We start from the raw sequence: 24,249 nt of genomic DNA on the forward strand, positions 1-24,249 counted from the left end.
GCAGACCATTGCCGTCATTCATCAAAGTCAAGTGTAACCAACTGTCCTACTGATGATTCACTAATCCTGCCACCCTTCTACCATAACTGTCTTTTGGTACGTTTTGAAATGCTCAGAAAAAAAGTATAAATCACACAGAAAATAATCAAATAACATTTTCATAATTGCAAAGAAAGTTGCTACAGATTTATAATCTACTTTTTCAATCTTAAAAGACCGGTCCTCCACAGGACACCAACTAGCAGTTGGGCACTACAGTAAGACCCTTCCTCATTGGTCAGGCCCTGTTCACGCAGGGAAGTTCTCAGCAGTTGGGCACTACAGTAAGACCCTTCATCATTGGTCAGGCCCTGTTCACGNAGCAGTTGGGCACTACAGTAAGACCCTTCATCATTGGTCAGGCCCTGTTCACGCAGGGAAGTTCTCAGCAGTCATACGAATGACACAGCTGTTCTTCAGATACTCCTGGGAAGAGAAGCATCCGTGATCATTTAAGTCACAGGGAGTAGACAAGCAAACGACACCTTCCACATTGCAGCCGGCTTTGAAGTSGAGTCMAGACTGACTGATCTACAAATCAATCACCTTGTATCATAAATATCTAATCAATATTATTTTTTAGATCAGGTCAGTCACAATTTACCCATGATACATCACGATTTTGAAGCAGTTTAACCACCACCCTGTGASTGAGTACTGGGTTGCTGTGTGTGGTACAGGGGAGATAGCCTGGCGCCATATTTGTTTGTAAATGACCATATGAGTTGGCAAAACAGCACAAACAAATCTGGAACCAGGCTAGAGGACAGAGCCTGTGACAAAGCAAGAAATGTCCATGTGGTTTAATTTATAGGGTGTTGAAATTGAACATTTATAAAATGTTATGTGTTTGAGAGAAGGGATGTGACTAAAGTCAACACACAGCTTCACACAGGAATGTAAACAGCCTGTCTCCTTACTACTGTAACCAGCTTGATGTGGCTCTATTATAGCCTAAAAAGGAATTGAATTGGGGTACAGTCTCACTTATCTTAAATATTCACAAGAATACATCAAAGACGTCACAGATTTCATCAAGGCAATTCATTGTCTGGGATTGTCCTGAGAGAGAAAAAAACACTATAATATCTGATACATTCAGTATTGTACATGAAAGAATACTCTAAATGACCAAAGATTCTAAATGAACAAAGATTCTAAATGACCAAAGATTCCAAATGACTAAAGATTCCAAATGACCAAAGATTATAAATGACCAAAGATTATAAATGACCAAAGATTCTAAATGACTAAAGATTCCAAATKACCAAAGATTATAAATGACCAAAGATTATAAATGACCAAAGCTTCTAAATGACCAAAGCAAATTACATGTCAGTGGACGGACAGAAAGCAACATTGTGATTAAAAAGCTAAAGGTTGAAGGAAACAGTAATAGAATAATAACTGTTTACAGACACAAAACAAAAAGTTAATGTGACAAGGACAACTGTCAAAGGGAGTACAAGAGCAACTCAGAGGAAGTTAAAAAAAAGTGTGTCCCTGCAAGGGCACCATACCACCTTTGGATGGCGAAGGGGGGCTCATATAAGGTCTGGCACCTGTCTGGCACAATCCCTAGGCTCTGGTGCTGGGCAGTTTGTCTCTGTCGTGCCATGGGGTCTCTTTATAGGGGACCCAGGTGTTGCCCACCCACAGAACCACGTTCAGGGAACCCCAGATCTGAGAGAGACAGAGAGACGACTGTTAGGCTTTTTCTCAATTTCTTCGAAATCTGTCCTCTCCTTGGCTCCACCTCTTCATCTGCACTGACCCGGAAAATATTGACATGTGAAAACAATATGGTGGAAGCTCATCATTAGGCTGGTTTTCACTCGATCAGTTTATTTTAGATCAGTGTGGAAAAGGAGAGAGAAAAAACATGACTGAGAACATGACTGAGAAAAGAGATTATCTCACCACAGACATGTTGAGACCATGCCCTGTCCTCGGCACTGTGCCAGGGTACACTCTGTAGACCCCTGGCCCACGAAGACGCGCTCTTCAACCACAGGATGGCAAAGAGCACGGTCACCACAGTGTTCTGCCAGAACGGAAGGAAAGAGACACACAAGGAGAAGCTGGGGGACAACAACATGTAAGAGTCAGAGTCCCTCTAGTGGCCTGGAGCCAGCCCTGGTCTGCTGTTTCCAACTATTTATGTGTCTTAATGAATAAATACTCAGAAGCTTAACCATCAGCTGACCATGCAGTAGGCTGATTCCAATAGGTATTACCAGTGTGACAACTATATGCACACAATGACTAGTACTATCTAGTGTGGTTGACTTACCTACCTTAGTAAAATGCACTGACTATAAGTCTCTCTGGATAAGAGTGTCTGCTAAATGACCACAATGTAAATGTATTAACGTGATGGTATTATTCACTGTTTCGTCCCAGAGTGGTGTGTTCATGTAACTCACATAGACCAGCAGTCCCTATACAGTACAGTCCCCATACCATATAGTACAGTCCCCATACGGTACAATCCCCATACCATATAGTACAGTCCCCATACNGTACAGTCCCCATACCATATAGTACAGTCCCCATACCATACAGTACAGTCCCCATACGGTACAATCCCCATACCATACTAGTCCCGTGTGGCTCAAGTTGGTAGAAGCGTTTTTTTTTTAAATTTCTTTTTTTTTTACCGTTATTGTTCCTAGGTAAGTTACTGAGAACACCGTTCTCATTTGCGCAACGACCTGGGGAATAGTTACAGGGGGAGAGGAGGGGGGTGAATGAGGGGCCACTTGGTAATTGGTGCTTGCAACGCCAGGGTTGTGGAGTTCAATTCCCCACGGGGGGACCAGGATGAATAGTGATGAACTTTCCAATTTGTAAGTCGCTCTGGATAAGAGCGTCTGCTAAATGACTTAAATGTAAATGTAAATATAGTACAGTCCCATAGGTACAGTCCCCATACCATATAGTACAGTCCCCATACCATATAGTACAGTCCCCATACCATATAGTACAGTCCCCATACGGTACAGTCCCCATACGGTACAGTCCCAGTAGCCCATATGAGTACAGTCCCCATATACCAAGTATAGTACATCCCATAAACCATGATGTACAGGTCCCCATACCATAATAGTACAGTCCCATACCATACCTAGTACAGTTCCCCCATAGGTACAGTCCCCATATCCATATAGTACGTCCCCATACCATATAGTACAGTCCCCATAGAGTACAGTCCCATACCATATAGTACAGTCCCATAGCGGTAACAATCCCCATACAGCTATAGTAGCAGTCCCCATACGGTACAACCGTCCACCATATACACAGTATAAGAGTACATGTCCCATACTATGTACAGCTCCCCATATGGTACACGTCCCTCATACCATATAGTACAGTCCCCATAGTCGAGTCGTAACAAGTCCCCATAATAGTAGTACACGTAACCATAGGGTACAATCCCATAACGGTACAGTCCCTCATACCATATAGTACAGTCGCCCATTACGGTCATCCACATACGGTAACAGTCCCCATACCATATAGTACGTCCCCATACCTACTAGTACAGTCCCATACTGGATACAAGTCCCCATACCATATAGTACAGTCGCCATCGTACAGTCGCCATACATAAGTACAGTCCCCATATAGTTCATCGCCATATATACAGTCCCATAGGTAGCAGTCCCATCTACCCAATATAAGTACAGTCCCCATAAGCGGTACACAGTCCCATACCATATTAGCTACAGTCCCCAATACATAGTACATCCTGAAGAGTACAGTCCCATAGCGGTACATCCCCATGACCATATAGTACACGTCCCATACCATATAGTACAGTCCCCGATACCCAATAGTAAAGTAACAGTCCCCATAAACCATATATGAGTACGAATGCCCCTATGTACAGTTCCCCCCCATATGGTACAGTTCCCCATACCCATTATAGTGACAGTCCCATATGGTACAGTCCATACCATATAGTCAACATTCCCCATAACCCATTAGTACAGTCCCCATATATAGTACAGTCCCCATATATAAGTCCAAAACAATCCCCATACTATAAGTAACAGGGTCCCATTACGGTAAATCCCCATACATATATCACATAGGTAAGTCATATCTGTACATGTCCCCCATCATATGTACTGTCCGGTACAGTCCCTACACGTCCACCATGCACCCATACTAGATAGTAACAGTCCCCATACCGATATTAGAAGTCCCATAAAGCTAGTACAGTCCCAAGGTAGTCATCCATGCTAGTCACGGTCCCCATACTCAATAGAGACGAGGGCCCCATACCATATAGTACAGGCCCATACGTCCCATAGCATACAGTCAGCCCCATAGGCAAGTCCCCATAGTACAGTCCCCATACCATACTAGTACAGTCCCATATGTAGTCTATGTTACAGTCCCCATAACCATATAGTACAGATCCCATAGTACCAGTCCAAGATGACAGTACCTCCCATACGGACAGTCCCATAGCATACAGTCCCCATAATCAGTACAGTCCTCAACATAATAGTAATCCTTGTACAGTCCCCATACCATATATACGTCCCATAGTACAATCCCATTACTGGAGTCAAGGTACCAGATCCCCATAACCATATACTGTACAGTCCCCATATGTACAGTCCACCATATACGTCCCATATAGTAACAGTCCATACTAATGCGTCCCCCATACATATAGTAAGTACCAATGTACAACCATACCATATCAGTACAGTCCCCATACGGTACATCCCATACATAGAACGTCATAGGTACAGTCCCGCATACTATAGACAGTCCGCCATACCATATAGTAACAAGTCCCCATTACGGTACAAGTCCCCGATACGGTCACCCATCATATAGTAGCAGTTCCATACCCTATAGACGTCCCCATATAGTCGTCCCATATAGTACAAGTCCCCTCATGATAGTACAGTCCCATACATATAGTAACAGTCCCATACATATTATCAGTCATATGTACAGGTCCCATACCTACTGTACAAGTCCTATCCATAGACAGCCCATATAGCTGACAGTCCAATAATAGTACAGTCCCCATACCATATAGGTACAGTCCCCATATATCAGTCCCCATAACCAATAGTTAAGTCAAATGGAAGTCTCCAACGATATCCATACGTACGTCCTACCATCCACTATCTAGAGCATCACCGCCCATACCTATACTAGTAGCATCCCCATACGTCAATCATACGCGTAGTCCCCATACCATCAATAGTACAGTCCCCATACTGTACGTCCATATAGACGGGTCCTCATATATCAGTCATACAATATAGTAGTCCCCATATAGATCCCATATTAGTACGTCCACGGCGCCATAGCGTCATATAGAGCCTACTACGTTGACGTTTCCCCCCCCCAATATAGTACACGTCCCAATGCACTATAGTACAGTCCCATAGACTGACCATCATACTGATAGTAAGCCATGAACATTAGTCTTCGCAATAGGTACAGGACGTCCCCATACCATCATAAGCAGTCCCCATATATAGTACAGTCCCATATAGTACAGTCCCCTATACAATACATCATAGGTACAGTCCCCATAAACGTACAGATCCCCATTACGCAATATAGTACAGGTCCCATATACGGTACAGTCCCAATCCAGTATAGCAGTAAGTCCCCCATACGGTACATGTTCCCCATACATATGTACAGTCCCCCCATACCATACTACGTACAGGCTCCCATACGGTACCAGTCCCCATACTGTCAGGTTAAGTCCCCATACGCATATACCATACATGTCGAATATCCATATACGTCACAGTCCCATCGAAGTACGGATCCCCATAATATAGTACAGTCCCTACGCGGCAATCCCAAACCATTAGTCAGTCCATACGGTACAGGTCCCACATATAGTACAGTCCATTCCATCCATATAGTCCATACGGTACAGTCCCGCATACCATCAGTACAGTCCCATAATCGGTTAAGTTCCCGATAACCTATATAAGTAAGAGTCCCCCATATAGTACAGTCCGCAATATGGTTAACAGTCCCCGCTATAGATTTAACCAGTCCCCCATACCATATAGTACAGTGTCCCCAAGTGAGCCATATAGTAGCAGTCCCCATAGCCATTAGTTAGTTACAGTCCCACAGTCGAGTACATATTTGTCCCCATATTGGAACCATAGGCAGTAACAGTCCCCCATGAACCATATAGTAACAGTCCACTAATCATCGCTTTAGATGTCGTAGCAGTCCCCATACCAATATAGTCAGCAGTCCCCATAAACGGTAAGCAGTCCCATACCATACCAGTACAATCCCCATAGCCCATATAGTACAGTGCCCCCATAACGGTTACAGTCCCCCCATACCATAGGTAGTACAGTCCCGATACGGTGGACAGGGCCCCACATAGTACAGTCCCCATAACCATGAGTAGTACAGTCCGCATATTAACAACGGTACAGTCCCATACGCATACGACAGGTACCAGTCGCCAGCGGTACGGTACCAGCTCCCATAACCCATAGCAGTATAGACTCCTCCAATAAGCCATATCAGTATCAGTCCCCATACGGTCAGTTCCCCATACCATATAGTACAGTCCATACGGTACAAATCCCCATACCAATAATAAGTGCCCAATACGGTAACAGTCCCCATACCCATATAGGTACAGTCCCCACTACCATATAGTAGCAGTCCCATACGGTACGAGTCCCCATACCAATAACAGTACAAGCCCAAATTACAAAGTACAGTCCCCAATAGTCGGTACAGTCCCGCCATACGGTAACATGAAGGCCATGATGGTGACGCTCACAATGAACTCAGCTGAGAAGGCAAAGGCCCCCAATCAGGTGAGTCTCTGGTATAGTACGGTTACACCAGTGGCACCTTAACCTGGGGGGGGGAACAGGACAGGTGACGATAGAATACAAGTCCTCAAAGGGCTATTCAAATGCACAATAATTACTAGGAAACTAAAACAAATGTATACAAATACATTAGAGGACATTAACAGTWTTGTTCAAACAAGCCTACAGCAGGTTGGGACTAAGCATTTACCAAAGCAATTTGGTCTAAACCCATTAACCTGATGAGCCTGGTCCCAGATCTGTTTATGTCGTCTTTCCAACTCCTCTTTATTGTGCAAGTTGGCAAGACAGCACAAACTATGGTGAGGCTACTAGCTACACTCTGTAACAGATATGAATATAACATACAGATAGCTTTATCCCTTCAGGTATATAATCTTCAATCAAAGTTTCTCTTGTTTTCTCCCCACAAGAAATGGACACAATATTTATTCCAGTAACCTTGGCCACTACAGCTCCCAAAAGCGAAAGCGCCGCTGTTAAACTTAAATKCAGATGATAAAACGTGAAAAACTCGGTTTGCTATTCAGTCAATATGATCGATAATAACAAATAAAAGATTCCAAGAATTTGATGAAGACAATCGGTTCTTTAACAAGCGCCAAATCTACTCGAGGTTGGGGCATCATTACCATTCCTGCTGCTGCTACTGCTGCTAGACGGAAACAAAGACGCTACCTGCCACTGCGAGTCAGTGTTGCCAACTCCTCAGTAAGGAAAGTAGTTATTGGCTGTCCTGAAGTCGCTAGAAGTCTAAGTGACGTCATCGCCTAATTTGCATAATTGGCCATGTGCATGTAATTGTGATGGTGCTGTAGGAGAGAGGAATAATGTCGTGGGAGAGACATAAAGTGAGTAAAAAAACACCCTAAATATGTTTAGAACTACAAATGAACTTTCTTCTGTCATTCTTGTTTTTTTTTATGTCACATTTCCAACCCTCCTTCCTCCTTTATCTGGGCTTGGGACCGGCAAAAGTGACCCAAAAGAGACACTCACTCAGTTTTTTTTATTTTTTTATTTTAGTTTAGTTTTCTAGATTTGGTTTGGTTTTTAACCTCCTTATGGTCCACTTAGGAGCCTACAACAAGTCACAGTAAAACATGAACATTTTTAACCATAACATTTTAAACATGTTTTTGTATACAATCTACATTAACAATCTAAATGGACCAAAAAGAGACAATAGAATAAACTGTCAATGGCAATGTGAGATTATGGTAACTAGTCTGGCCCTAATTCAGATTTTATTTTTATTTTTATGTAAGCCAGGGCGGGATCAGCCAGCGGTGGCTTCCCGCATGCGCGATTCATTTGCAGTCTGGACGCGGAGGGGTGAACATCTCCTACTCTGACTGCAGCTGGGAGGGACTGCTGCTCCAGGACTGGGCTGCTCGAGGACTGTGAGTGCTTTAGGACCAGGGCCCACGGCAGCACCCGCTGCTCGTTGAGAAGCGTAAGAACGATGCGTACTTTCACGTCAGAGTCTCCAATAACACCAGAAAAAGTCGCTAGTCGCTTTTTTTGAAAATGTGTTGCTAGAGGGGTCTGAATACTCGCTTAATATAGCGACGAAGTCGCTAAGTTGGCAACACTGCTGCTAGTATGTTCAAGTAACGTAACTTTATACTTGAAAAGAGTGAGCGGCAGTCCTCACAGACCGTTAGTTACTTTGAAGACTATGTGGCCTGTTACTTTTGATGACACACACTATCCCCTTATAAACTGGCTCATTTAAATCTAGATGGAAAAGTCATTTTGTTGTTTATCCATAACATTTGAAAATAATCTGCCTGATGTTTTTCTGGATCATTTGTCCATCTTCAATGAACTGGAGGGAAACGGTCRTTTAGTTCTTACAAATTATTTTTGAGAATGTGAGAATATCCTGGACATATGGCTCGTGAACACAGAAGGGAAGCYTGCCTTCCCCGACTTCAAACCAGAGACAGGGACGATATAAAATGGGCTTTCAGAAAAATAAAAACATACATGATAAAATCAAAAGATTCAAGTTGAATTCATCTCAATAAAAGGTGATTTTTATATAATTTCTCAATCATACATGATCCTACAGTACATGTAGAAAATACATAGTTTCTTAGTTTATATATTTTTATCATTGTGCTAATTAAGTCTCTCTCTCTMTSTCKCTCTSTCTCTCTCTCAGGACAATGTTAAGTGTTGTTTATTCTCATCCTTGGTGGTCAGTGCTGTACAGGGAGGTAGAAGGGAATCCAGTCCTTTCTGCGTAGTATGTTGGAACATGTACAGGCCTCAGTCTACAGACTCTTCCAGATCACAGTCCCTGATCTTAGCGTTGTCTCTGACCTCATCAAATGTATACGTCTTCAGTATCACTCCATTTCTGAAAACGGTGTGAAGCAGATCCTGGGGAAAGAAGAGCGGGAGAAAACTTTACCTTTTTTWAAATGATTTAACCAGGCGAATCAGTTAAGAACAAATTCTTATTTACAATGACGGCCTACTAGGGAACAGTGGGGTTAACTGCCTTGTTCAGGGGGGAGAACGACAGATGTTTTAAATTGTCAGCTCAGGGATTTGATCCCACAACCTTTCGTTTACTGGCCCAACGCTCTAATCACCTGCTGCCCCAATATGACTTTTAAACAACTCCATATTAGTCCCAATATTTATTTCTGTTCAAGCCTCAGAGAGTAATAAAAAGACTTATATCTATGGTTTAAGGATGACCACTTGTTTAAATGACTTACTGGACCGTATTCCTCCAGGTCCCCCTTCCCTTCTTCCAGTGTCACAAAGTCTCCTGTTGGTGTTCTGTGGAGCGACAGACGACCTTTCTTTGAYCTTTTATTAGGGTCAGCAACAGGGTCCTTGAACACATTCAGCTGTAATCAAAAGAACATAATACAACAGTGGTCACCAGATCACTTCCTGAGTTCAGATCACTTCCTGAGTTCAGATCACTTCCTGAGTTCAGATCACTTCCTGAGTTCAGATCACTTTCTGAGTCCAGATCACTTTCTGAGTCCAGATCACTTTCTGAGTCCAGATCACTTTCTGAGTCCAGATCACTTTCTGAGTCCAGATCACTTCCTGAGTCCAGATCACTTCCTCAGTCCAGATCACTTCCTCAGTCCAGATCACTTTCTGAGTCCAGAGTCAAAATGCAAGCCGAGATCTACCATTCAAATTTTTCTTCTTCTCTCTAGTCATGGTTTTAAAAGTTTACAAATCTCCCAGTATTAAGTTTGCTGTAGCTTTCTTTTACGCCTGCTACGTTACTGCTGACACGGTCATCTGAGCCATCCGATCTGTTGTGATTACATCATGTAGGTCTGATATCTGATTGGAGGTTAACTTTACAGTAATACTATTGGTCAACAACAGATTTTGAATCCAAACAACTCAGATGTTACAAAGGGTCTAAGATGCATTATCTCTGTCTCTTAAGTGTTCCTGCCCTGCACTGGTGATATATACCTACAGTACTCTCTCTTTCTCTGTCTCTGTCTCTGTCTCTGTCTCTGTCTCTGTCTCTTGCTTTTTCGGAAGGAAGCAAGGAGAGAGAGGACACAAGGAATTGAGAAAGAGACATGAATTTTACAACAATGTCATCTCGTGAAAATGACTGGACGTTCACTGACTCACCCCCAGTCCGTTGGTCACCACAAAGCTACACTTGAAGCAGCAGCTGAGCAGGTCCCGGGTCAGTTTTTGGAGTAGGGCACCGCCCGACCCAAAGCCCACGTTCTCTACACTCCACCTGTGTTTCTTCATCCCCGCCACGATCTGGGGAAAACAACGACAGAATACCCGAGGGGTGAGTTCAAGGTCATTTTACTGAACCAAGCCCTACTTATACTATTCATTTAAAAGCAGTGGACTCCATTCCAATCTTACCCGGTGGTTCAAAGCTTCTAACAAGTAAGTCACACAACGGATTCAACTAATCCTAGTCTCCAGTCAAGACAGTGATTAGTTGAAGTCACACAACGGATTCAACTAATCCTAGTCTCCAGTCNACTAATCCTAGTCTCCAGTCAAGACAGTGATTAGTTGAAGTCACACAACGGATTCAACTAATCCTAGTCTCCAGTCAAGACAGTGATTAGTTGAATCAAGTGTGTGGCTGACTGGTTACAATAAAACCTTGGGACAACAGATACGATTGGACACCACTGGGTAAGAGGTTAAGAAGGTAGGAGGCTCAGGTAGGCGGGTGAGTACAGTGAACCTACCTCCTGCAGAGTGTTGATGTCCACACCATCCCCCTGGATGACTCGGATGTAAGGGGGTAGCACCTTGTATCCTTTGCTGTTCTCTGTGGTGCAGAACTTCCTCCCTAAAATCTCCAACACCTTGGAATCAGCAAGATGGTGGGAGACATGTTCATAGTCCTACTCTCTCTTTAAAGATTTGAATGTATTTATAATGAGCTGTAGTCAGAAGACTAACATCATACTGGTCCTACACAGTGCCAGTGAGACTCATCCCCTTTCTCCATTAGAACCAGGAAAAAAGAGGCCAAAAAGAGAACTAAACAGAACCAGGACCGATGGTTCATCAATGTGTTTCCACCACCAATGGACTGTTGTAAACTACAAACACTAGGTGATGATTTATCCTTCTTTACCTTGAGGACAGTATCTAATGGGTCTCCTGAGTCTGGCCTGATGACCAAGGGTGCGTCAGCGCTGCGGGACTCGATGAGGCTCCTGAGGTCCTCTCCCCATATCTTCTCACAGGCGTTGTAGATATCATAGCTGTCGCTGACGATGGACACGGGCACGTTGGGGAACTGCCTCACAATGTGCTCAAAGGCATCTCTCTCGTGGTCCTTACCCCAGGCGGTGATGGTGCTGGTAATAATATATTTATCCGTTGGTAAGCAATACAGTATATTTGGTAGAGCAAGAAATCACTTAAACCAAAGCGTGACTTAAAATGGGTTTGAGAAACACAGAGGAACAGTAGTACAATRCAAAACCCAGAAGAGGGAGCTAGATATCATGCTTTGAAAATGATAGTGAGAGTAGATGAGTTCTCTGGAATGAATTAAAAAGTTAAACTGACTTGTCGACAGCCATGTACATACAAAAATCTGTCAATTTCTACAGTGTTATTGCTTGCTTTAGCTCTAATCTGTGCTAACTGTGCTCTACCCGCTGTGTCTACCTGTGTCTGTGTTACCTGTGCTCTGCAGCTGGCACAGAGAAGCCGGGCACAGGGTCTTTGGTGCCGTAGTACTTCTTAATGACACAGATACCAGCCACCGTGTCTGTGCCTTTAAAGTTCACCAGGTGGGCAGATGCTCCGATGCCAGCAGTCTGAAACCAGACAAAAACATCACGTGACAGGAACAACTAAATAGTACGGCTGTGTACTAATGGTGTATGTATAGAAGATGAGAAACTGAACGGGTTTTTTGATTACAAAGGGTGTGTTCGTAAATTCACTATGGAGTGCCAGAGTGTGCTTAGAGTGTGCTCTGGGCGTTCGTAAACTCAGGTTGTTGTCAGATTGTCCGTTCGTACATTCAGAGTGTTTTGCTCTCGGAGCRTTCAGAACACAGGACGCTCTGGTCGAGGAGTAGGGCTGATCCGAGCGTTCTGACCTCACAACGGCAGTCAAGCACCCAAGCTAACTGGCTAACTGGCTAACGTTGGCTAGCTTTCTAGCTACTTCCAGACACAAATGAGAGAACACCTCACTCTGACCATTTTACTCGCCCTAGCAGAGCTGGTTAGGCTGTTTTCATGTTKTCTAGGGCGACGGTGACTGTAACTGTGCTGCTGGCAACAATTTAATAAAGTTTTTGACATATAACACCGGTCATATTCAATGGGTGTTGCACGTTAAAAAATGAATCCGTTATTTTGGGGTGGCAGGTAGCCTAGTGGTTAGAGCGTTGGGCCAGTAACCGAAAGGTTGCTGGAAAGAATCCCCGAGCTGACAATCTGTTGTAAAAATCTGTCGTTCTGCCCCTGAATTAACCCACTGTTCCCCAGTAGGCCGTCATTGTAAATAAGAATTTGTTCTTAACTGACGTGCCTAGTTAAATAAAGGTTATATTTAAAATGAAATTCTGCGCTCTGAAATGGGAGTAGATAGCGAGAGGGTATTTATGAACGCACCCAAAGTGTTGAGAAGAGGAAGGTTTCCCAAACTTGGTCCGGGGCCCCCCTTGGGTGAACTCCCCCCCCCCCCCCCCTACAACTACACAGCTGATTCAAATAATCAAAGCCCAGGACTAAGTTTGGGAAACCTTGGCGTAGAGTAGTGTTTCTCAAACTTTTACTCTGGGACCCTGAGACATTTTACAATTTTTTTAGCCCTGAATTAGCCACCTGACTTACCTAGTCAAGAGCTTGATGATTAGATCAAATACATGGAACGGCTGAGGAAAGGTTTGGGAAAGGGCCTTTGTTTGACCCCAGGTTGACCTGCTGTATTATGTGATCCATGTATGTCGTATGCACAGTATGATGAATCAAAACACTTTTATCATAATTGTCATCAATTACAGTAAGTACCTCTTGCGATGAGACTCCCCTGTAGCCAAAGTCATGCAGCTTATATCCAGTTTGTCTCAGGTTCCCTGATGTCTCCAGTAGATACCTGGCTAGGATCTTCTTCTGCTCTCTGGAGTTAGTAGCTACTGTGATGGGTACCGATCTGCACCAGGATCGTCTGTTAGGAAGAAGAAGAGAGGAGGTGAGTGGTGTAAACATTTTGGTAAGAAGGAGAAGAAGAGAGGAGGTTAGCGGTGTAAACGGTCTGGTTAGAGAAGGAGAAGAAGAGAGGAGGTTAGCCGGTGTTAAACGGGTCTGGTAGAGAAGGAGAAGAGAGGAGGTTAGCGGTGTAAACGGTCTGGTAGAGAAGGAGAAGAAGAGAGGAGGTTAGCGGTGTAAACGGTCTGGTAGAGAAGGAAAAGAGAGGAGGTTAGCGGTGTAAACGGTCTGGTAGAGGAGAAGAGAGGAGGTGATGGGCTACCAGATCTGTACCAGTATGGTCTGAGAGAGGAGGAGAGGAAAGCGTTAGTAAATTTAAATTTTAGCTGGTCCCATCAGATAAAATGGCACATGTTAGCCCTTTGCTAACCTCACTGGGTGGCAGTGATTACATCCTGGCACAACTTCTGCAGCCAATTAAAATCGTAGACGTAGTTGGACGTGTTCCAACACTCGTTCATGGAAGCGTCCTTAACATACCTCAGTCCAACAGCATGTTCTGATCATCAAAGCAACTAGGCTATCACGTCTATTTGACTGACTGGTCAAATTGCTCCCTGTGTGAAGTGCATAGTCCATGTAATTGTCGCAGATTGTGGCAAGGGTTCGAATCTCAGATTAAATGAAATGTAGAAATGTGTGTGTTGGAAAGGGACGTAGCCCAACAGCTTGAAAATGAAAAAGGAATTAAATKTAATCCTTGCACACAAACACACTGCTATTGCCTGCATTATTATAATAATCCACTTTGTCACATGCATTTTGAATCGAGCATCAAGGACCGGCATTAAACAGTTTTTTCCTCAACAAAAAAGCTTGATGCGAGGTGGACTTGAAATCACGGTTAAAAAACACTATATATAACAAATATGAATTCGGAGGGTAGAAATGATTAAATATTAAAGCATTAGACCTCTCACTAAAGGCATCAGTCATACAAAAGTTATACTTAAATCCGAAATKGATCTCTAGTAAATTAGTAAGAATGTCTCACCCCATGTTCAAGAATGACCTTTTTCCCTTTATTCAGATTACAACTGCTCACTTTCGGTTATTTGAAAATGAAATCTCCAAAATATCGATATTTTTTAAACAAGCCTTAGAAAGTTGGTTGCAATTTCAGTTTAATCCACCTGAAAAGACAGAACAAATAATACAACAAATATTGTGGTTAAACTCAACTATACTAATTGATTAAAAAAATATATATAATTTTTTTTTTAAAGGCATAATCTTTTGTAAATGATATCATAAATAGGACTGGTGGAGTTATGTCACACATGCAGCTAACACAGACATATGGAAATGTCTGCTCTACCCAAAATTACAACTCAACTAATTGCAGCATTACCATAAAAACAGAAAAGGCAAGTAGAAGGGGGAAAAAAGTGAGGAACTTGTCAGTCGGCCCTGCATTAAAGACCATAAACGGTTAAAGAAAATTGTGATAAATAAAAAAACATACCCGTTTAATTTAAGGACCAAAAAATTGACAGCTGTGCCATATAAATTGCAAAATAGTTGGGAAGAGATTTTCGATGTACCGATTCCATGGCACGTGATTTATGAATTGACACGCAAAACAACGCCGGATTCAAAACTTCACATTTTTCTATTTAAATTATTATAGAAAATTCTTGCAACCAATAGAATGTTATATATATTGGGGGATACAATCTTCCCAGCTCTGTAGATTTTGCTGCGAGGAAGCAGAGTCAGTAGATCATTTATTTTGGTACTGTCCATATGTAGCTCATTTTTGGTCACAGGTCCAGGAATGGCTGAAGAATTGCAACATTTATCTAGAACTAACACTGCAGATAGCAATACTGGGTGATTTGAAAAGTCATAGTTAAAATAATTATTATATTATTGATTGATTATCTTTAATTTACAAACTGTAGAAGCTATGAGAATAGAACGTTTCAGTACTTTTGTGAAGCAGCACAGTTGAAAAATATATGGCTGCTAGAAATCCAAAATGGATGGTGTTAAGAGATAGATGGGAGTGGTTGAATGGAACTGAAGTGTGGGACTAATAACAACTAGATAACAAATGTAAAACATACGGGGTCTGTAAAATGTATATAGGTTCAGAAATGTTGTGAAATATCACAGTTACAAATAGAACATCAGAGACATCAGAAATAGACATCAGAAATAGACGTCAGAAATAGACGTCAGAAATAGACATCAGAAATAGACATCAGAAATAGACATCAGAAATAGACATCAGAAATAGACATCAGAAATAGACATCAGAAATAGACATCAGAAATAGACATCAGAAATAGAGGAAGGAATAAAAACAAACAAAATATAACTATTGTAAAACAGATTGTGTCTGTAAAATGTGTATAAGATGTATAAACTGAAGGTAGAAGCCTAAGTGCTATTGTTTATTAGTTTACTCCAATTGGGGGAGGGGTGGTAGGGTTTGCGGTGAATAATAAAGTAAAAAAATAAAATTAAGTGTGTATATGTACACTACCGTTCAAAAGTTTGGGGTCACTTAGAAATGTCCTTGTTTTTGAAAGAAAAGCACATTTTTGGACATTAAAATAACATCAAATTGATCAGAAATACAGTGTAGACATTGTTAATGTTGTCAATGACTATTGTAGCTGGAAACGGCTGATTTTCAATGGAATATCTACATGGGCGTACAGAGGCCCATTATCAGCAACCATCACTTCTGTGTTCCAATGGCACGTTGTATTAGCTAATCCAAGTGTATCATTTTAAAAGGCTAATTGATCATTAGAAAACCCTTTTGCAATTATGTTAGCACAGCTGAAAACTGTTGTGCTGATTTAAAGAAGCAATTTAGACTAGTTGTGTATCTGGTGCATCAGCATTTGTGGGTTCGATTACAGGCTCAAAATGGCCAGAAACAAGACCTTTCTTCTGAAAYTCGTCAGTCTAGTCTTGTTCTGAGAAATGAAGGCTATTCCATGTGAGAAGTTCCCAAGAAATTGAAGATCTCGTACAACGCTGTGTACTACTCCCTTCACAAACAGACGCCTCACAAGTCCTCAACTAGCAGCTTTATTAAATAGTACCCGCAAAACACCAGTCTCAACGTCAACAGTGAAGAGGCGACTCTGGGATGCTGGCCTTCTAGGCAGAGTTCCTCTGTCCAGTGTCTGTGTTCTTTTGCCCATCTTAATCTTTTCTTTTTATTGGCCAGTCTGAGATATGGCTTTTTCTTTGCAACTCTGCCTAGAAGGCCAGCATCCCGGAGTGTATGTATGTATGTATGTATATGGATACATATATTTACCCCAAAAACATATGGGGGATTGAAAATGGGGGTCGGTAGGCCTTGTGAATGTTGACCTGTTTAAAGGTTACATCGGCTGCGGAGAGCGTGATCACACAGTCTTCCGGAACAGCTGGTGCTCTCATGCATGTTTCAGTGTTATTTGCCTTGAAGCGAGCATAGAAGTAGTTTCGCTTGTCTGGTAGGCTCGTGTCACTGGGCAGCTCTCGTCTGTGCTTCCCTTTGTAGTCTATAATAGTTTGCAAGCCCTGCCACATCCGACAAGCGTCAGAGCCGGTGTAGTAGGATTCAATCTTAGTCCTGTATTAACGCTTTGCMTGTTTGATGGTTCGTCGGAGGGCATAGCGGGATTTCTTATAAACTTCCGGATTAGAGTCCCGCTCCTTGAAAGCGGCAGCTCTAGCCTTTAGCTCAGTGTGGATGATGCCTGTTATTCATGGCTTCTGGTTGGGGTATGTACGTRCGGTCACTGTGGGGACGACGACATCGATGCACTTATTGATGAAGCCTATGACTGATGTGGTGTACTCCTCAATGCCATCRGARGAAYCCCRGAACATATTCCAGTCTGTGCTAGCAAAACWGTCCTGTAGYKTAGCATCTGCTTCMTCTGACCACTTTTTTTTATTGATCTAGTCACTGGTGCTTCCTGCTTCAAGTAGCCTAGTAAAGGATGCATCAGTGCAATATTGCCAAACAACATTTTGTTACAGACCAATGGTAAACCTTGAATTTGTAGGTTCAAAATATTTTAAGAAAATGCCATTGGTTGGTGGATTGAAAATCTAATATCTTTGATAGGCTGAMGCAGAAGTTGTGCCAGGATGTAATCACTGTCACTTGGTGAGGTTACATGCAATTGTAAATAGTCTCTTTTAAATTGGTGGATACTTTAAATGCGTGCTTACGTTTGAAGTATGGCCCCAGGCTCTTTTAGAAACCTTGCATCTTAATGTTGTTGTTTATTAAGGAGCCTGTGCCCTGACACCTTCTACCATGAGCAAGATATAAATAGACCACAATGCATCTGTCCAAATGACGTTGTATCCCAAGGACATGTACCAGATATAGAAACTGTGCTGAAGCATGACTCAAAGATGCTATGGTAATGTCAATAGTGAAAAAGGTCGGTTTAGGCACCGACTAGAGGCCTGATCCCAGATCTGTTTGTGCCCTCTTGCCAACTCCTATGGTCACATGAGGAGTTGGCAAGACAGCAAAGATAGATCTGGGACCAGGCTAAGAAGCCATATAAAATTCAATTCAATTCAAAGGGCTTTAACGGCATGGGAAACATATGCTTACATTGCCAAAGCAAGTGAAATAGATAATAAACAAAAGTGAAATAAGCAATCAAAATTTTTCTAACTAACCTCTACCCAGTTCGTGAGCCAGTAGCATTCTGGGTCAGTACTCTCCACGGTGAAGAGGACATTACCCCTGGGGATCACACTACCCTCAGGAACAGCCTTGATTTCAATGGGCAGGTGGCCGTCATACTTCTGAAACACATAAAATCAGGGATCCGTACTGTAGCATGATTAGACCACAGAACAATAGATGGTTTTGGGTTATGATAGAGTACGAACATTTATAAGCAGAGTCCTTACAAAAAAAAAAAAAAAATCTAAACTATTAACAAAAGTATTACATGTAGCTCCTTTAACATGCAATACACACAAAACCCCCTCTGCTGCCCCTTATACCTCCAGTATGTACTCCCAGCCCTTTTCGTTGAACACATCATCCTGAAAGTGTTCACGGTAAACTTCCTTTGCTTCTGTGATCTTCTGTGGAGTCACCACTTTCCCTGGGAAGGTGAGAGATGACCGATACGGGAGGTCGACACAAGAAGGATGTTGGAAAGATGGAAAACGTGTAATTGTGAGAGGAAGCTGGGACCAAATTTTGAAAAAGTTAAGAATAAGAGAGTATAAATTGTAAAAGTGGTGTACTAGGTGTGTACTTGGTTTGTACTAGGTGTGTACTTGGTTTGTACTAGTGTTTTACTAGGTGTGTACTAGTGTTGTACTAGTGTTGTACTAGGTTTGTACTAGGTGTGTACTAGTGTTTTACTAGGTGTGTACTAGGTGTGTACTTGGTTTGTACTAGGTGTGTACTAGGTTTGTACTAGGTGTGTACTAGTGTTTTACTAGGTGTGTACTAGGTGTGTACTAGGTGTGTACTTGGTTTGTACTAGGTTTGTACTAGGTGTGTACTAGGTGTGTACTTGGTGTGTACTTGGTTTGTACTAGGTGTGTACTTGGTTTGTACTAGGTGTGTACTAGGTGTGTACTAGGTTTGTACTAGGTGTGTACTTGGTTTGTACTAGGTGTGTACTAGTGTTTTACTAGGTGTGTACTAGGTGTGTACTAGTGTTTTACTAGGTGTGTACTTGGTGTGTACTAGTGTGTACTAGTGTTGTACTAGGTGTGTACTWGGTGTGTACTAGGTGTGTACTAGGTGTGTACTAGTGTTGTACTAGGTGTTGTACTAGGTGTTGTACTAGGTGTGTACTAGGTGTGTACTAGGTGCTGCTCTTTTTCATGGTCCTTCGAGCCAAATGGTCAATTTAGTAATAATAAGAATGATATTTGTCTTACCTTTCAGATACTTATGAAGGATATACTGAAGTCCATAAAATACAGTTTTATCATATTTCACTTTCTGAATCTTAGTGGATTCGGTTTTCTTTGCCCGACACTCGAAGTAGGAGTAAACCTTGCTGGTGTTGGGAGGGTACTGCTTGTAATGTGTGACCTGAAATTAGATTATAGAAATACAGTTAATGACAATTATAAACTGGGTGATTCGAGCCCTGAATGCTGATTGGCTGACAGACGTGGTATATCAGACCGTATACCACGTATATGACAAAACACTGCTCTAATTACATTGCTAAACAGTTTATAATAGCAATAAGGCACCTCTGGGGTTTGTGGTATATGGCCAATATACCATGGCCAAGGGCTGTATCCAGGCACTCCACATTGCGTCGTGCTTTAGAACTAGCCCTTAGCCATGGTATTTTGGCCACATACCACACCCCCTCGGGCCTTATTGCTTAATTATACCACAGCGTTGTTGAATACTCATTTCTGATTGGCTAGAAAAGCATTCTAGAATGGACATTAAAACCAGATAACAGGACAGTTGGAAAAATATATCGGGACACCTTGCAATCATGACCCAATATGCACCTACACATGCAGACCGTACTTGCTACAAAGTTACAGAAAGCTAAACCAACAACCACACAAACTGAAATATGATACATTGTAAACACAGGTCCAATGATGAAGAACGGGGCTCTCGAGTGGCGCAGCGGTCTAAGACACTGCATCTCAGTGCTAGAGGCGTCATTGCAGTCCCTGGTTCGAATCCAAGCTGCATCACATCCGGCCGTGATTGAGAGTCCCATAGGGTAGCACACAATTGGCTGGGGAAGGCCGTCATTGTAAATAAGAGTTTTGTTCTTAACTGACTAGTTAAACTAAATAAAACGAATCGAACAACTGGGYTGCATCTCTAGCGATGAAAAGTATGATTTAGCTTATAAAAAATGCAAAAATGTTTTCTTTGGTTAACTGTGGTATAAGCGGGATAAACACAGACCGTTCTGTACATTACCTTGGAAAAATGTACTCTGCAAAGGGACGAGCCAGACGTCGTCCATTATTTCCAAGGTAATGTACAGAACCTCAGCGTTTATCCCTTACTAATTTGACAATACTGAACCTTCATGGTCTCACAGCCATTTAACATCAAGTGTCCCTACAATCTGCTTTACATTCTGTAGAAATCTACAGTCAGAAGAAAACATGCAGATATCTGTACAGGTGTATAATAAACAGGAAACAGGAAGCAAATATTTGCTACTGAGATTKTTTGGGGACTTGTCATCAAAAATCTGCAGTTTCCAACAGGTGTGTACAATTTTCTCCTTTGCCCAGGAGAAAAATAACTTTACTGTTGGTTAAATAAACTGGCAGGGATGATGATATGATATTTTTGTTTTATGAAATAACCATCCCACTCTTCCTCTGCATGCTCTGTGCTAGTGACCTTTGGTATCACTGGCAGCAACTGTTCTACCCTTCTCTTCACCCTGATGAATTTAAACTCTAAATGTCACCCAGTTATACCCGGTCTCTGACGTACTCTGCTCCTGCTCTGTGGGACCTGACTGAGTACTGTCAAAAACAAAAGCATAAACAAATGCAAGACAGGAAMTAAAAACTATTGACAACATGACCATTCTTGTTGGTGAAGTCTTTGTGATAGTACAGATGTAGGATCTTAATTTGATCACCCAGTTGTTGCAGGGAATTTGGAAATGCAAACTTGTAGTGTATATTCAATGTTTAAAAAGGCTTCTAAAGGCTTGTWATTACCACTTGAAAAATTCAGACTTGATTTGCCCTAACTAAAAATGTATCAACCCCTACTAAATTGTCCATTAACTATAATCCACACAATAATTCACATTTCCTGTTGCTACAGGATTATTTTCCTGCTGTGAGAAAATAATTAATATCATACACCTGTATGCCAAACAAACTGTCTGCATGCTATTTATAATATATGCAGCATAATGCCAAGGTAGTCAAAGAGGTGTTCTCTCCAAAGCTACTTGTTTCTGACCAGCAGCTCCAAAAGCAACAGCATTTATTGTAAATGAGGTGAACTGTGGAGACCATTGTGTTCACTTCTTAAAGGAGAAGTATCCTTTTTTACAATCATAAAAAAAAAAAAAGAAGATATATATAGAAAGGCCCAGACACCTTTTTTGTGATTTGAAATGTTTTTAAGAAACTTACCCCAAACAGCAAATCACTTCCTCATCCTCGTTGTGTAGTGTGGGGACCCCACGAATAACATGCTCCAAAACACCATAAATACGTCCTTGTTACAACGGCAACGTCTTTAGATGTTGTACACATGRAATTGTGTAATTCCGAACTTTATCCGCAATGTTATATTCCCTTTTGCCCAACACGTTTCCCCTATCCAGCTGTTCCATTCACAGTGTAGCCTGCTGCTACAGGTAACTGCCAAAATAACAGAAACTATATAAAGTGTCTTAATAGCATGTTGGGCCACCACAAGCCGCCAGAACAGCATACTTTTAGTATACTTTGTATTCTTCATTTACTCAAGTGTTTCCTTTATTTTGGCAGAAATATAACAGAAGAATGGAYGGAGAGGTATCGCTCGTGTCTAAACAAAATGGAATATAATGTTGGGGATAAAATTGGGAACGACAAAAATGTCTGCATCACTACTATACTGAGAGCTTTGCCGTTTCTAAAATGACGTTGGTTGTTTGTGGAGTCTTTGTTCATGTTTTTTTTGCGGAGGCCCCAATACTACACAACGAGAATGAGGAAGTGAATCGCTGTCTGGACACTTATCCTTTAATCCCTTCAAAAAAAGTAGAAGATCTTCTTTCAGTAGTCACAGTAGTTTCAGTTTCAGTAGTTTATATTAATAATTCTGTYGCCAAGCCAACTTCTATCTAACGGGCATCAATAAAAAGTGATTGTTTTTGGAAATAAACTTCTCATTAAGGCCCTCCCAGTTTGTAACGTCTGTGGCAGCTCTAAAACAGAACAACTCAACAGCACTGTCCGCATATCAGGCCTTGAAATCCAAGGGCAGATTAAATCCTTGTCCTCAAATGGTAACAGGTCTAAATGGATATTGAATAATCTATCGGAGCATATGGTTCATCAACTATAACAATTATAGCCAACATCAGGTCATACCAGTGTATCACCATATCTATAAGCTATGTGACTGGGTGTGGTTCCTGCTAGTACTGTGATTTATTACAAGGATACACTGTAGCAAGGTGCATCTGCAGCCGGATCCTTTACTTTTAGTATGACAAAGTACTTAAATAAAAAATACTTGAAAGTACTATTTAGCTGTTTTTGGGGGTATCTGTACTTTACTGTTTATATTTTTGACAACTTTTACATTTACTTCACTACATTCCTAAAGGAAATTATGTACTTTTTACTCCATACATTTTCCCTGACACCCAAAAGTATGCGTTACATTTTGAATGCAGGAAAATGGTCTAATTCACACACTTATCAAGAGAACATCCCTGGTCATCCCTACTGCCTCTGATCTGGCAGACTCACTAAACACATGATTCATTTGTAAATGATGTCTACATGCCTGCCCCAAGCCATCCGTAAAAAAAGTAAAATGTAAATGGTGCCATCTGGTTTGCTTAATATAAGGAATTTRACATTATTTTATCATTTTACTTTTGATACTTAAGTATATTTTAGCAATAACATTTACTTTTGATAATTAAGTATATTTAAAACCAAATACTTTTAGAATTTTACTCAAGTAGTATTTCACTGGGTGACTTTCACTTTTACTTGAGTCATTTTCTATTAAGGTATCTTTACCTTTACTTTCCACCACTGATGACATTAATTAAACGTACTACTGCCACTATGTTAAAAGRCATGGCAAGAAAAACACWARAKAATATATMTATTTTTTAAACACACAGATAAAATGTTGATCTGGGCTGGGTTCAATGACTTATTGCAGCTTGTTGTGTTCATGTTTCACTGTAAACAGAAAGCTATAGGAATTACTTTCATTTTCATTTCTGATGAAGAGATACCATTATTTTAACTTTCAATATAATGGGCTCTTATAATATTATTCAGACTTCAGGTGACCATAGAAGGCGACCMTAGAACTCAGATATAATACCGTAGCTATTGTAACGTTATAGCAAKAAATGGTATGTTTATCATAGACGAGTTGGCTTAGCTGGCTGTTCTTGCATTATACCTTCAAATATAATTACAATCAATTAGAACCACCACACACTTAAGACATAATTTCACGAGACATAGTCCTAGGTATACTACTGTCGCTAACTAGTGCGTAAACCCAGTRTAAAATGTCACTCACCTTGTATGAATCGGTAGCCAGCAGGAAATTGAAGTCTCCGTGCTCCATGTTCCCCTCGTGATTGTAAAATCTGATTGCTGAAGGGCGGGGACACTCAGCCACGCGCTGTCGAATCTAAAGTACAAACAGAGATGAAGAGGCGAAGCGAGAGGGTTGACTTCGCCTAAAATCTGTCCGCGCGAAAATAAACATTTTAGCATACCAAGTGAGGAGTTATTGTATTGGGGGCAATGAGAGAGAGTCGAATTTGGTCAAAMTAAAAGTAGATTTCTAGTTTGATAGGCGAGACTTATTTGATTGAATATTAAGTTCCATAACGCCTAGGTTTCGAATGTACTGAGTTGTGACCCGTTGTTCACATGCGTATCTGCCCTCTCATTGGCAAAACATTCCC

At 41.5% G+C, this 24,249-nt stretch overlaps 1 protein-coding gene and 1 long non-coding RNA gene across 2 annotated transcripts; both read right to left on the reverse strand.

The window, feature by feature from the left end:
- Positions 1-1,105: 1,105 nt before the first annotated feature.
- LOC112070349 (uncharacterized) lies at positions 1,106-2,465 on the reverse strand. Its single transcript, XR_002893883.2, has 2 exons — positions 1,960-2,465; positions 1,106-1,722 (listed from the first exon to the last, which is right to left on the reverse strand). It is a non-coding gene; the product is annotated as an uncharacterized lncRNA (long non-coding RNA).
- Positions 2,466-8,925: 6,460 nt separating this feature from the next.
- On the reverse strand, positions 8,926-24,146 carry LOC112070339 (nicotinamide phosphoribosyltransferase-like). The gene is given in 12 exon segments (XM_070438927.1): positions 8,926-9,296; positions 9,641-9,775; positions 10,539-10,679; positions 11,129-11,248; positions 11,524-11,749; positions 12,081-12,217; positions 13,424-13,565; positions 13,881-13,903; positions 18,278-18,406; positions 18,611-18,714; positions 19,508-19,664; positions 23,856-24,146. Coding segments are annotated over 12 exon segments (1,476 nt in total). The 5' UTR covers positions 23,904-24,146; the 3' UTR covers positions 8,926-9,182.
- Between the last annotated feature and the right edge of the window lie 103 nt (positions 24,147-24,249).

Source organism: Salvelinus sp. IW2-2015, unplaced genomic scaffold (assembly GCF_002910315.2).
Source record: "Salvelinus sp. IW2-2015 unplaced genomic scaffold, ASM291031v2 Un_scaffold1298, whole genome shotgun sequence".
Lineage (NCBI taxonomy): Eukaryota > Metazoa > Chordata > Actinopteri > Salmoniformes > Salmonidae > Salvelinus > Salvelinus sp. IW2-2015.